Here is a 12,710-nt window from a genome sequence, read left to right on the forward strand (position 1 = left end):
ATGAATGTCATTTTTTTCACAGAGGCAAGACTCAGGGATTTACACAAACAATTTACATAATTTCCATGCGCAAAATCCAKGTATTCCCTCTGATGAGAAAGGGAGGAAAACATCAGCGTGCTAACCACTATCCCCAGGAACAGGGTKCATTACATCAACATTGAAGTTTTCAAAAACAACAGGTTAACTGCTGCAGAATTATGAGGAGTGAATCTACCACCTGAATATATAGGGGATCACACCTGATTATCTTTTTCCCCCCTATGTGTCTTCAAATTCTGGCTTTCTATTAGACCAGACCTTGGGATCTCAGATGAAAGATAGCTTATTTTGCTCTAGAACAAGTGAGATCCTTCAGCTAAGGATATATCTAGAAGAGTTTATCAGAGCACAGATAACAGGACTTTCTCTTTGAAATATAGTTACAAAACAAACAGGAAACACTCATTTTTATACACGAAGGAGTATTTTCCAATGCTGAGTATTTCTAGTCAATTTGTAAATTGAGATCAATTCAGAATCATCAGAAATAGTAGCACAAGGTGGGCTTGGTTCCCATTTTYGCTAACCCATTGTTCACCTATAAACCTCCAGAAGAGTCCAAGCCCTACACGTGGAAGGACATGAAACTCTTCTCCAGGGAAGAGAACAGAAAAGGAAGAGAATAATATCAAAAAGGAGTGTAAAACCATCAAGGAGAATGGCTGCCCCTTTGATTTGTTTGCAGTGCTTCACTCTAAGAACTTTTTTCTCTTGCTATCAACATCAACTTACTGTCCCCTTCACACTGGCTGCAAGCTACCTTATACAAACATGTAGACCGCCTCTGGAATCTGTCCTCAATGCATTTCACACTCTTATGGACAGTATACAATGACTTTATTTTGAAAAATACAACTGCATATTTTCTTTAATTTTAGGGCTTGAGTAATAAAAACAAACACCCACTGTTTATTCTCATTATATATTCATTAATTGGATTCTCCAGCTGCTGTCAATTAGCATCCTGCCTCCGCATGATAAAAATGAATCTGTTTTATGGCTGAGAGGTAAAATTCACATTCAATTTCTCTGTTAAAAAAATCCATAAAGGTTGTTTTAAACTTGTGAGAGACCTCAATATTGTTAAGTATAAGCACCCTCACATAAACAATGAGAGAAGAAGGAGATGCTGTCAGAAGAATCACTCTTTGTCTGCAGGCAGCAGTCCCTGAATTACAGGTTGAGAAGACAGCGCTGTCAGTCACATAAAATTGTCCCTGTGATACCTCAAATCCTTGGGAGACACTACTTCTAGGGAGAAAGCACATCATGCTGATGAATTACTGGAATTTTACTACTTTAATCTCCTTTGGGCAGAGGCAGGAGCTAAGGCATCAAGTATGCTGCACGATAGGACCAAAAGGAATTCGTGGATTAAAAGCTAGACTGTAAGACCCCTCCCAGACTGAAGAGATCTAGCAACGTGTTTCAAAGAACTATAGGACATACTGAGGTGGGAAAAGACCTATTAGAAGGCAAATTTAAAACAAGTTTATAAACTGTTAACCGTCTAATGAACAAAACTTCATAGTGCTTTATGCAACTTATCCCTCAATGAACATTAATTTCCAATGACACATTTTGTGTATACTTTTTAAGACAGAATGTCACTGCCAGGAAATCCAAATTAATATAACCTGCCTTCAAAAGTATGACATTTTCTTCTGCTACTTGGTGACAATTTAAAACCTTGCTGTGATCTGGAAACCTCCTACAGTAGCAGTGGTGCCTGGGGCAGGTAGGACATAGGCAACTTTGCTCGAGCTTTGCATGGCATCTCCAAGGTGCCCTGCAGACCAGGTCTGGTCTGGCTCATGTTTGAGGCCTGCTGGTCACAGCTGGTCGCACCACAGGTAGGAAAGTGGGTCTGAGGTCTCCCAGGACCAAAGGGTACCACCATTCTATATACCATTGAGCTCCCCTCTGAAGTTTCACATGGTATAGTTTCCATTTTCAGTACTAACCTATGAAGTGTAGACCTAGACAGGGGCAGGTGACAAAATATAGGTGAAAGAAATGTCTCTCTTATAATGCAAAATGTTCAGCCAAGTGCTCTGAATAAAACAAACAAAAAACCCTAATACGATCAAGATGTGCTTTTGTTTTTAAACTGCCTATTTACTGTCACAGACTTTTGGAGATTTCAAGGAAAGGGATGCTTTCATACATCAATATTTAATGTCACTAATATAAGAGGTTGTCTAAACCGCAATATGAATCTGTCTCTCCAGAGGTGACCCTTATGTGCTTTTGATCAGGACAACACATTTCATTTCTGACTCCTTCCATTTCAAACTCATACTGCTCTCCATTTTGCTATTCTCCCCACCCCAGTCCATGAAAACACGCTCCTTTTGTTAACTGAATGGCAAAGCTCTGCCTCGCAGTATGTGCATTACTCCTTCTCCTCTCTCTCCTTCCAGAAATCTGTAGGTAGTTTAAGTCAGGCAGCAATGAAAAGAGTTTCAAAGGACTGAGGCATGAAGCAGGGATCTGACTCCTTACCATCTCGAGACATTCCCAGGGCAAGACACTTCTGCAGCCGGCAGTGTTGGCAACGATTTCTGTTGGTTCTGTCAATTAAACAGTTTCTCTGCCTTGGGCAGGAGTAAGAGGCATTGTTCTGCTGACTCCGCCGAAAGAATCCCTAGGGACAAAGAGCGAGAGTGAGAAAGAGAGAGAGAGAGAGAGAGAGAGAGAGAATTACCATGTACATGTATGTGCACATGCACATGTGCGTACACACACACACACACACACACACAGAGAACCATGTAAATGACTTCAGTAAACTCTTATTTAGTGCAATTTCATTTATGCTACAGCTTTGCAGATGCTCTAGCCTTTCCTTGCATGATGAAATTAAAGAACTTTCACTATTAGCCAGGAGATTTGTGCATTATTCTGTAAGGAATATAATTATTACTTTGTTAAAAGGCAAGCAATAGAGTTACAAAATACATGCCTATCTCATAAGAACCACCATGTATCATCTAATGCTTCTTCCTAACAGAGGACAAACACATCTGTGTTTGTAAACAGATGACAAAAGTATTTGTTCTCACTATTTTCTTTCTTAAAGGAAAGAGACAGTAAAACCAACACTGGCTATGCATAGCGTTAGAAGGTGAAGTCTGCTGCTTAGTTTAACCTGGCAAATGTTGATCTTATCTGGAGAGACACTTTAGGAGTGAAAAGTAATTCAAATTCAAGCATCCACAAAAGCACTAGGGTTTAATGACTGTATCAAGTAAAGCTCACATGCAAAGGAGAAAGCAACACCTTTAGTCACTACCATGAGAAAGTAATGACATTTTATATGTCCATGGAATATATCATTATTCATTTTACTTATTTAAAATTTGGTAGTTATTCTAGCTCCTGCAAGGTTTTCCTGGTCAGTTGTTGGGCAATTTAACTAAAGATCAGTGGGCTATAACTAGATTATTAACTCATACCTAAGGGCCTCATGAGCTCCTAACCACTAGGAATGACGCCAAGAGGCAGTGTTATGGTATAAATGACATGCAGTGACAGAGGTGACAAGAGCAATGAAACCAGGGGATGAGGATGAGAGACAGAGAGAGAGTTTTATCTGATAGTCTTCTTTCCTGTAAAATAAAGCACAGAAAGAACAGCAAGTCCAGAGAGAGGCAGAGAGAGAAACAAAGAAAGGAAGTTCGCTGGCAAACTTAGCCACTTTAGAAGCAGGTAACTGCACAGTTGTGTAGTAGGAAAGATGAAGGATAGCTTAGCAACTGCAGGAAGTCATGAAGAGAAAAAGAGTAGAAAGTGTCATTACTGCACTGTTACACTAGTGACACGAAGTTACACGGTGGCACAAAAGCGGTTGTGCCTTTCTAGGCTGGTTTGTAAACTGCCCTGAATCCAAAAGCAAGAGCTGATTCCATTTAGCAGGAAAAAACTGTGTTATCTCATGAGAGATATTAATAATAAGACATGAAAGTTGCAAGAGCTGTGCGTTTTGGGGGAATGACAGTGGGGAAACTATTGGGCTATGTTGTAACAAGGCTCAATTCATCTGCAAAAGGTAGCATGTGAAGGTTTGCTGAAGTCTTAGTGAACTGCATATGAATGGCATGGGGTGTCAAGAGTGATGGACAGGACTAAGGACACTGGTGTTGCTAGTTCATTAAGTCATGAGTAAAGAGACTCACTTCATCCACCCTGTGCTGGATTTATCAGTGATTATAATATATCTAAGAATTAATTTAAGTTGCATTATATGCACTTTGGGAAACACGGATGTTCTTTAGGGGAACTATTAGGCAAAATCTGGTGGTGATTTATCTGATCGTGCTTGATCAAAACTCTGCTGAAGCTGTAGGGGGAGTTTAATTTAAGGATAAATGGATGCTAATTGTAGGACATTTCTCATCTATTTCCTGAACTTTACAGTCAATTTTGTTTTTTACATAAGTAGGATTTTCCAGTTTAGATTTTAGCAGCTCTTCTGTGAACAAGGATTTGAGAGAACAAATGAACTAAATGAAGTTAAAATAACACCAAATAACACTCTAGCATTGACTGTGCTTTATCCTATATTGTTATTTTCCCCCCAATAATGTTGATTTCATCTCACAAGAGTTTACTTGTTTATTCTTTGTCCCTCTTAGAAAAAAATCAAGAGTTCCATTAAAATGTTAACCTACAACAGGCAATTTATTTTTCCAGGAAGATTTTTGTACTCTTTTGCTCCCCCATAAGATCTAAATGTTTTACTACAAGTTATAGAGCATCACTTTATATCATGTTTAGGGGATCTTTAAATAATAAAGGCTATATTTACAGAGAATAATTCCCCTTTGGGGAAGGATGAGGCAATTCATTACTGAGGAGCAAGATATAAAGACAGGTCTCCCAATATTCCCAACACTGACAACAAGTCTGTCTGCATCTTGAATGATTCACTTTATCCATCACTGTCAGCCAGTCTGAAAATGGAAATGGTCGCACACGTCTGAGTTACTACACAAAGTAGTGCTACCAAACATTTTGCTGTGTGGGGAGGCAGGAGGGATGATAAGAGGCCTCCCAGGAAAGCAGGTGCCGCCGAGACACATGAGGTGGAAACCTGTCTTCAGGTTTCACCCTTCCAGCGCAGACAGTGGCAGAAGCACCATTTTATTCAAGGGCCTCAGCACGTTACTCAGCACATCCAGGCACACAGCCCAGAACAGCAGTGGTGTTTGTGATGCCTGTTCAGCACTTAGCACCTGCATTTGCAGTGGCATAGCTAACACAGAGACACCGAGCGAAAGGATTTCGTGCCCTTTGAAGTCTGTCGCACCACCACCAGCAGCACAGTGCTCAGATGGCGGGTCCTGAAACACCGCAGCAGTYTGGTGAGGGGCTCAATGTGAGTGCGCGTTTGTGGGGCTGGTCTCTCCTCTTTCTTCCACGTGCACTCTCCCTCTTAATTAATTGAGATTTCTAATGCTTTCAGACAAAAGGAGCCAGAAATGAGCTGTTATTAGTATGCAAACTGAGCAAATAGTTATTTAATTGTTGGACAATGAGGAGCTGATTTATGCTGCCCGAGACAGCGCTTACCTTAAGAGATACCTTTGACAAACTGAAATGCCTCCCATTGGACCTGATGTGAAAACTGACATCTTTTTTTCACGACAAGCTCACAAAACAAGATCTGACTAATTGATCTGATACTGCAAACTGGCACAAAAACAATAGGGTTAAAACTGCTGTAAGTGGAAGAGGAGCTCTTTATCTCAATAAGCAATCCACATACAGAGCTGAGAGGTATCGTCTCCTCTCGAAGCACACACAAGGGCCAGCATTAACACTAATCACATCTACGGGAGACTCTACCCCTGACTGCTCTGTGTAGGCTGGGTACAGAGACAAGAAGCTCCTTTTCTGCTTAAAGAGTTTTTCTCCTGTTGTTTTTGTGCCAATTTTGAAGTATCAGATCAATTAGTCTAATCCTGTTTTGTGTGATCATCATAAAAAGATGCTTATTTCCAGTCCAGCGTCACAATAAGACAGTGTCACAATGAGAGATGTTTCCGTTACAATTCTTAGCGTTTCTGAAAGGAGGATCTGATCTTTGGCAATGTATTGCTTCTCAATGCATTGGCATTAAATTAAACTCTTTCTTTCAGCAATGGGTGCATTCAAATTTTCAGATTTTTCAGATGTTTTAAAATTTTGTAAAGCATTAAGCAAATACAGACTTGCCATTTCACTCTCCAAAGATGCATCTACCCTTAAATGTACCAGCTGGTGACTYTGCATATAGAAGAAATCAGAGGTGCTCCCCCACCACCTTTGCAACTTCACATTTAAACTCGAAGTGGAATTACTGACGTGTGCAGTGTAAAATTCTGGATTTCCATCAGTAATGAAATAATTCCTTAGATAAGCTCACCACAGAGCCTTTTTAAAATTGCAAACTGAGGCCTTCCTTCAGTTGGCTTGGGGGTCTGACTGGAGCTGATTTGAGCCCATGGCCGGGCTAACACGATGAAGCAGCATGAAGGGTGTTTTTACCTCCAATTCCCAACAATTCTCCTATGCTGGAGCTTAAAAGAAGGAAGGTAAAGGATCTTTTTACACTACTCATAATGTGAGGCATTTTTTCCTTTGGAGATATGAGTTTGGCTTGTAGAGAATACAAAGGGGATAAAATACGACCAGACACCTGTAAGCTTTTAAKATCCTGAACTGAGATACTGCACCAACTTTTAATGCTGTACGGATTGTGTAGTAAACAAGAGAACAAATCCAGCTCTGAAGCTGATTTAAGGTAGAACATGTATGACTTACGTTTGCCAGCCTCTGTATCAGCACTTATACTGCATCAGATGCGATTAAGTCATGTTTCAAACAAGGAGGCAATTCTAAAGACTATTTGATGAAAAAGGAAAGCAACTAGTAAAATTAGACATGAAACACATCTACATCAGCAGCAGGCTTTACAGTCTTTGGCTCCCCTTGTTTGAAAGAGTGTCACAGCGTATTATTACGCACATATGCCTGAGGCTAATGCAGATGCTGATGACTGTGCTGTATTAAAATCTCATACCTTGCAGCCTTCACATGTGATGACTCCATAGTGTATTCCAGAGGACTTATCTCCACAAATTTTGCATGGTATCACTTCAATTTGCGCTGAAAAAAACCAAACAAGACATCTGTTTTGAGTACCCAATTCTATTTCATTTCTTTCTTCCTCAAATGAAGATCATAAAAATTAGAGTTATACAGTAGGTAAACTGTTCATCCTCCTGACAATGTAAAACTGCTTTGTATTGTATTACATGTTTCTGAATGCTTTGTTTAGAAGAGTTTTAATTGCTTCACATTATGTAGTTTCTACCATTCCCCGCAAAACTCTCTTCAACAGTTTAAGCTATCTCATGATTAGCAAGTTTTTCCTTGTATTCTTCTCTTTTGTTTTTACTTGTAAATTTCATCATCATTATTGCTAATGACAGTCATTAGGGATCCTAAATAATTATCTAGATTGTTCTTGTTTACACTTTTCAAATATTCACGACTTTACTCTTTATTTTGCTGAGGTAGAATTACACAGTATGTTTCGATGCATTTTTCACAGCATTAAAGATGATGAAGCTTTCACATCCTTCAAATTATGGCTTCAAGACAGACCAAGAYACAAATTCCACTAACATAAATGGGTTTTAAAATGACTACTTAACCTCTTCTCTTCAAGCCATTTGTTTCAGCACTAATTTAGAGGTAAGCAAGGACCATAAGCTGAGATTWAGTATCCAGTGCCTATGCTTTGGGATTCTGGGGCTAGACAAATGATTCAGAAAGCAATCAGAGATTCAGTGGCAGGCATTATCTGAAGATGTTTAAATAGGGATATGTTCAGATCTTTTTACAAACAAAATGGTCATTTAATTCATAGCAGGAAAATATATTCCACATATCTTCCAATTTTTTTTTCTTTTGCTAACATACCTATTTGCTTCCCTCAGCTGAACTTTGAATTCTGAATACATTTTTCTCGTCTGCACTGTAAGAGAACATGCTCTGATATGTAGGGAAAGACTGTGTCTTATTCTAGGAGGACATGCTGAGGAGAAGAAATGCAAAACCTACTTTGACTCCCATTCATTGTTTTCCTGTGTGGGATCCAAGCCTCTCTGTAATTCTCATCCTACTAGATGACAACTGTTATAGCTGGTAAGACAGCTTTCCCGCATACCCAGGGCAGCAGTAGCACCAGTTCATATCCCTGAGTAGTACAGCTGAGAGCTTGTGCATTTGGGCTACCCTGAGTACAAGGACTGCTAACTCTTAGTATGCTGGTTGGACATGTACAACTCCAAAAGGGATTGGCAGACTAGGAAACAAGATTATATTTTACATGCTGATCCCCAAAACAGCATTCCATTTCAAATCTATGGTCACTTAAAGGGGTCATAAATGCTGGAAAAAACTTACTTAAAAATGACTGCACATTGTAAGCTAAGCCCTAAGCACACTTCTACAATGAATGCTGTGGCAATATAATGGCATGATCTGTATTTTGCCCAGTTTAAACCTATAGTTATCATTTATCACTCCTAGTAGAAGACAAGAGTTTTCTATGAGTAATCTTCCTACCAACATGAGGTTGAAGGACCAAAACTCAKAGCACTATCCTGCAGAGGCATCGCACGTCCCCTTGGGAGGTGCAGTGCCTTCCCCACTCCACGGTAATTATGTGGGCTACGGATTTACAGTAAGCTCCATAAGGTGAACACTGGTGGCCCCTATTCTCTGGAAACTCAAGTAACTATTACCCTGGGACACCATACCCAAAAGAGCCAGGGAAAAGAGAGATTTGTGGATGTCCGGAAAAACTTTAGCTTGCCACCGTGAGCTCAGTTTCCTGAGATGTTATCGCTGATCAAGAACGTTTTTAAGCAAGGCTAGCACTAGTTTAGGCAAGCAAACCAGCTTTTAAATTGCTCCCAATCCAACATGATTAGGCTGAATTTTAGAAGACTGTAATTTGTTGCTAATATGTTTTAGATGGAGAAGGCCCAGGACCAAAATCTCGGATGTCTTCGCACTTAAGAAAGTTCATATCCAGAACATTAGCCATCTTGGCATGATATCTTCATAAAATTGGGGGAAAATCTTTACAGAAAGAAAGCTGCAGTTCCTTGGCAATTTTGCCTCTTCTACAGTTTGATCTTGCTAAAAATTTCCCATGCCTTATCCCCACTGAGGTCATTAAAACATTTAAACATGCACCTCCAGGTACTGATGTTTGAGAGGCTAGTTCAGCTAATTGCCCACAGATCCATGCTCGAGAGCCATGTGGAGGCAGCAAGGCTGGCCTCTGGGACAACGCGCTGCTTTCTGTTGACATGCCGCAAAGACAGATGTCAGTGCAGGAACTACAGTGGGAATACGAGGGGATCCTCAGGACAAGAGAAGACACAGGAGGAAAAAATAAATAAAAACAATAAGAAAATACTTTTAACGTGGTTTACTCGCATATACAGTCTGTAACTGCAATAGGAACAGAGACAGAGGAATTGATCCTGCAACACTCACAGAACTGAGCACAGCACTTGTCACTGTGAGCAATCAATAATTCCATGTGTGACTTGCGATTATAAGCACTACACTAATGGTAAATATTTGTGGATCAGGTCACTAAATGTTAAGGCTTTGGGTTTCAATTAATATGAAATAAACACTTTAGGCCCACAACTCATCAGTTATTTCAAACCCTTACTCAAAACTAACCATTTTATAAAYTAGTAAATACAGGGTCTCTAGCAAATTGCTGCCACAGCTCTTTGGAGAACACACAGAAAAGGCAGCATCTTTAGGACACAAAAAGGCATTTGAAGAAGTTTGGAAAAGTAGACTCTGTTACTGTCTCCTAGGCATTTCTTTTTGTTCATAAGACAGCAGAACAATTTAAAGATTCATAACAGAAAACTTGAGTCGTTAATTGTACAGGCCAGATGAAAAAGAAGCCACTGTATTCTCAGAAACATCTTGAATTACTGTAATTAACACCCAGTGTACCAGGTTTCTTTTGCAGATTTAATGATTGTCAGGGGCTACTACACCTTTTTCACATTGCATCTTTGTTCAGCCACCAAGGATTATTTGTTGTCTTTCTTTCTCCCTTCTCCTCTTTAACCAACAGTTTTGGGAACTGTATATTCTACCTCTCTTTATAGGTATTATAAAATAAGCAGCTTACTTCTGAACTCCTTACAAGTACAAAACGCATCCACTCTGTACTGTTTCCTGAATATTGAAGTAAAAATGGAATGAACTAATAGTGGAGTTGCCATAATGGTAACTTTCAGCAGCACAGGAAAAGAACTTATTTTATTCCAATCCAGTAAACACGAGGAAGTGTATAACAGCAAAACTACTTATCTTCACTTTTAAAGTCCTTCCACTTTCCTTCTTACCCATTTAATAATGCAATTCAGAATAATAACTCCTGCCTCTTTTCTAGCAATAACACGTCTCAACTGTCCATTTGCCCAATTTTTCAACAAGCACATTCAGTTTTTCTCCTTCTTAAGGAGTATCACTCCATAAAACTCTGCAAAACCACCATCATCCTGATATCTAACAGAAAAGTAATAATGTTTGGATACTTGGTGCATTGTGATTACTCAGTTGTGATGCCATGGTTCTTTTATCAGTACCATGGCATTGTTCCATCTCTCTGCTGTATTCATCTCTTATTTTATACTTAAGTTGAAAGTTCTTTGGGGCTGGTAACTGTCCAAAGGTTTATATGGCACCCTGAAAATCAGAATACTGCAATGGAAATGAATTAATTGCACATGAAAAATATTATTAATAATAATAATAATAATAATAATAATAATCCACAGTAGCTGCCTTCACCACCTGGAACCTAATTCACTCTCTCTGGACAAAAGGAAGAAGAGTGAAATTCTACTGAAGAAGCAAATACAAAGTCATATAATACACTTGAAATGAACCACTGAAAAAAAGAAATATGTACTTAAAGCTATCTTCAAACCAGGCATTAGTTATTTTCTCAAATGTTGCCTCAAGAGGAATAAAAAGGTGTGATGAATCTTTTTTTCCTAAGCTTGGAAAGAATTTACTCACCAAGACAAAATTCATTATTCTAAAATCAGGTTTCAAAAATTGTTATATCAGTGAAATTAGAAAAAAAATTGAAAAGAGATATAGAGTTTAACTTGCTAAATTTGTCTTGAAACAAAGATGAGAGTCAACAAGGCAGCTAACGTGTCAATTGTGTATTGGCGAGGACTGCCACTCAAAGCCATATGTTGTCTGACAAGAAAAAAGCAAAGCTCACGTTTTATATAATCCCAATTTAACATCTGAGGAACTTCATTCAGTAGAGACAGGACTATAATCTTCCAGACTTGTATCTTTGGTTCCAAGGGGGAAAAAATCTCAAGCTTTCAATATTTAGTTCTTGATCAAAAGAGTAGAGTAAAGTATAATGGACATGAACTTTGAAGGGGAAGTCCTCTCTCTAATTTGGTGATCCAGAAGAGATTGTACTTGGAAACATCAAGGATAATCAGAGAACCAATGGGGAAAAAAAGCAGCTCTTTCACCTTCCAAGAATTCCCATCACCCTTAAGCTGGAGTTCTTAGAAAACTGCTGGTAGATTGGCCCTGTTCATTTTCATGTTTGTATCCCTAAGTAATTTCAAATTAAATGTACTCAGCTTTCTTTATTTAGTTACCGATTTTGCTATTTCATCCTGACCTCTGTGAATTGGACAGTTCTTTTTTTTCCCTGAACGTTACCATCAGTAGAAGTTTCCGGTATAAGTTATGCCACCAATTAGATGTTTCTACTTTCCTTTGCAACTAGATTAGGCATTTTGTGGCTGCACAGCAACACTTCTGCTGCTTTGCATTTGTATTTAATAATCTGAAAATATACAATCAAGGATCCTAGTCGGGTTTTCCAGCCTCTGCTATACCTCGTGCAATGAGAGCCACGACATCAGTAATATCTAAGCAAGCTAATTAATGCTAGCTAATGCTAATTAATGTGTCTGTAGATACATGTTGGCTGTCAGCCATACCCTAAATGAGCTGTTAAAATAAGCAGATATGATGAAATTCACACTGAAAAATACCTGCTTCATAAAACCTTAGCATTTTGCATGGTCATACATACAACCCCGGCTATGGGAGTGCACCCTGGACTCTGTAAGATCTGTGAACACTGACAGGTCTGTTCTGCCAAGGGCCCTCTGCGCATGTGCAACAACGCCAATGAATCCCAAATACGCCAAGTCTACTGCTGACATGCAGAGACACACAAATTCACAAAATGCAGCAGTTATTGTATATCTATGTGTTTCACTGGCCACACAGGCCACACACAGTAGACTTGATCTGTACATGTTCTCTGCCAATTTGTCAAGGATTTCAAGGGAACTGGTAGTCCTGGCTGTTGGATATCCAGAAATCTGATAGATCATTACTCAAAATAGCAGGGTGATAGATTACTATTAAAAAGATTGTTTTCCCCATAAATTCGCACAATTGGCAAGTCTAATTTCCTTCACGGCCCCATGCTCTTAACTGAATTTTTTTTAGTTCATAATCAATGTCACTCAGAAAGTTTTTTGGTGACACATTTTCTTTCTCCCCTCCTCTTCTGT

General features: G+C 39.1%; 1 protein-coding gene across 1 annotated transcript in view; it reads right to left on the bottom strand.

The window, feature by feature from the left end:
• RORB (RAR related orphan receptor B) overlaps positions 1-12,710 on the bottom strand; it is a 136,142-nt gene that overhangs the window by 29,749 nt on the left and 93,683 nt on the right. The window contains exons 2-3 of the mRNA XM_026084369.1: positions 7,109-7,194; positions 2,548-2,689 (exon numbers count right to left, since the gene is read on the bottom strand). Of these exons, the coding sequence (XP_025940154.1) occupies positions 2,548-2,689; positions 7,109-7,194 (228 nt within the window). The remainder of the gene's footprint in view (positions 1-2,547; positions 2,690-7,108; positions 7,195-12,710) is intronic.

This window comes from Apteryx rowi, unplaced genomic scaffold (assembly GCF_003343035.1).
Source record: "Apteryx rowi isolate R43461 unplaced genomic scaffold, aptRow1 scaffold_638, whole genome shotgun sequence".
Lineage (NCBI taxonomy): Eukaryota > Metazoa > Chordata > Aves > Apterygiformes > Apterygidae > Apteryx > Apteryx rowi.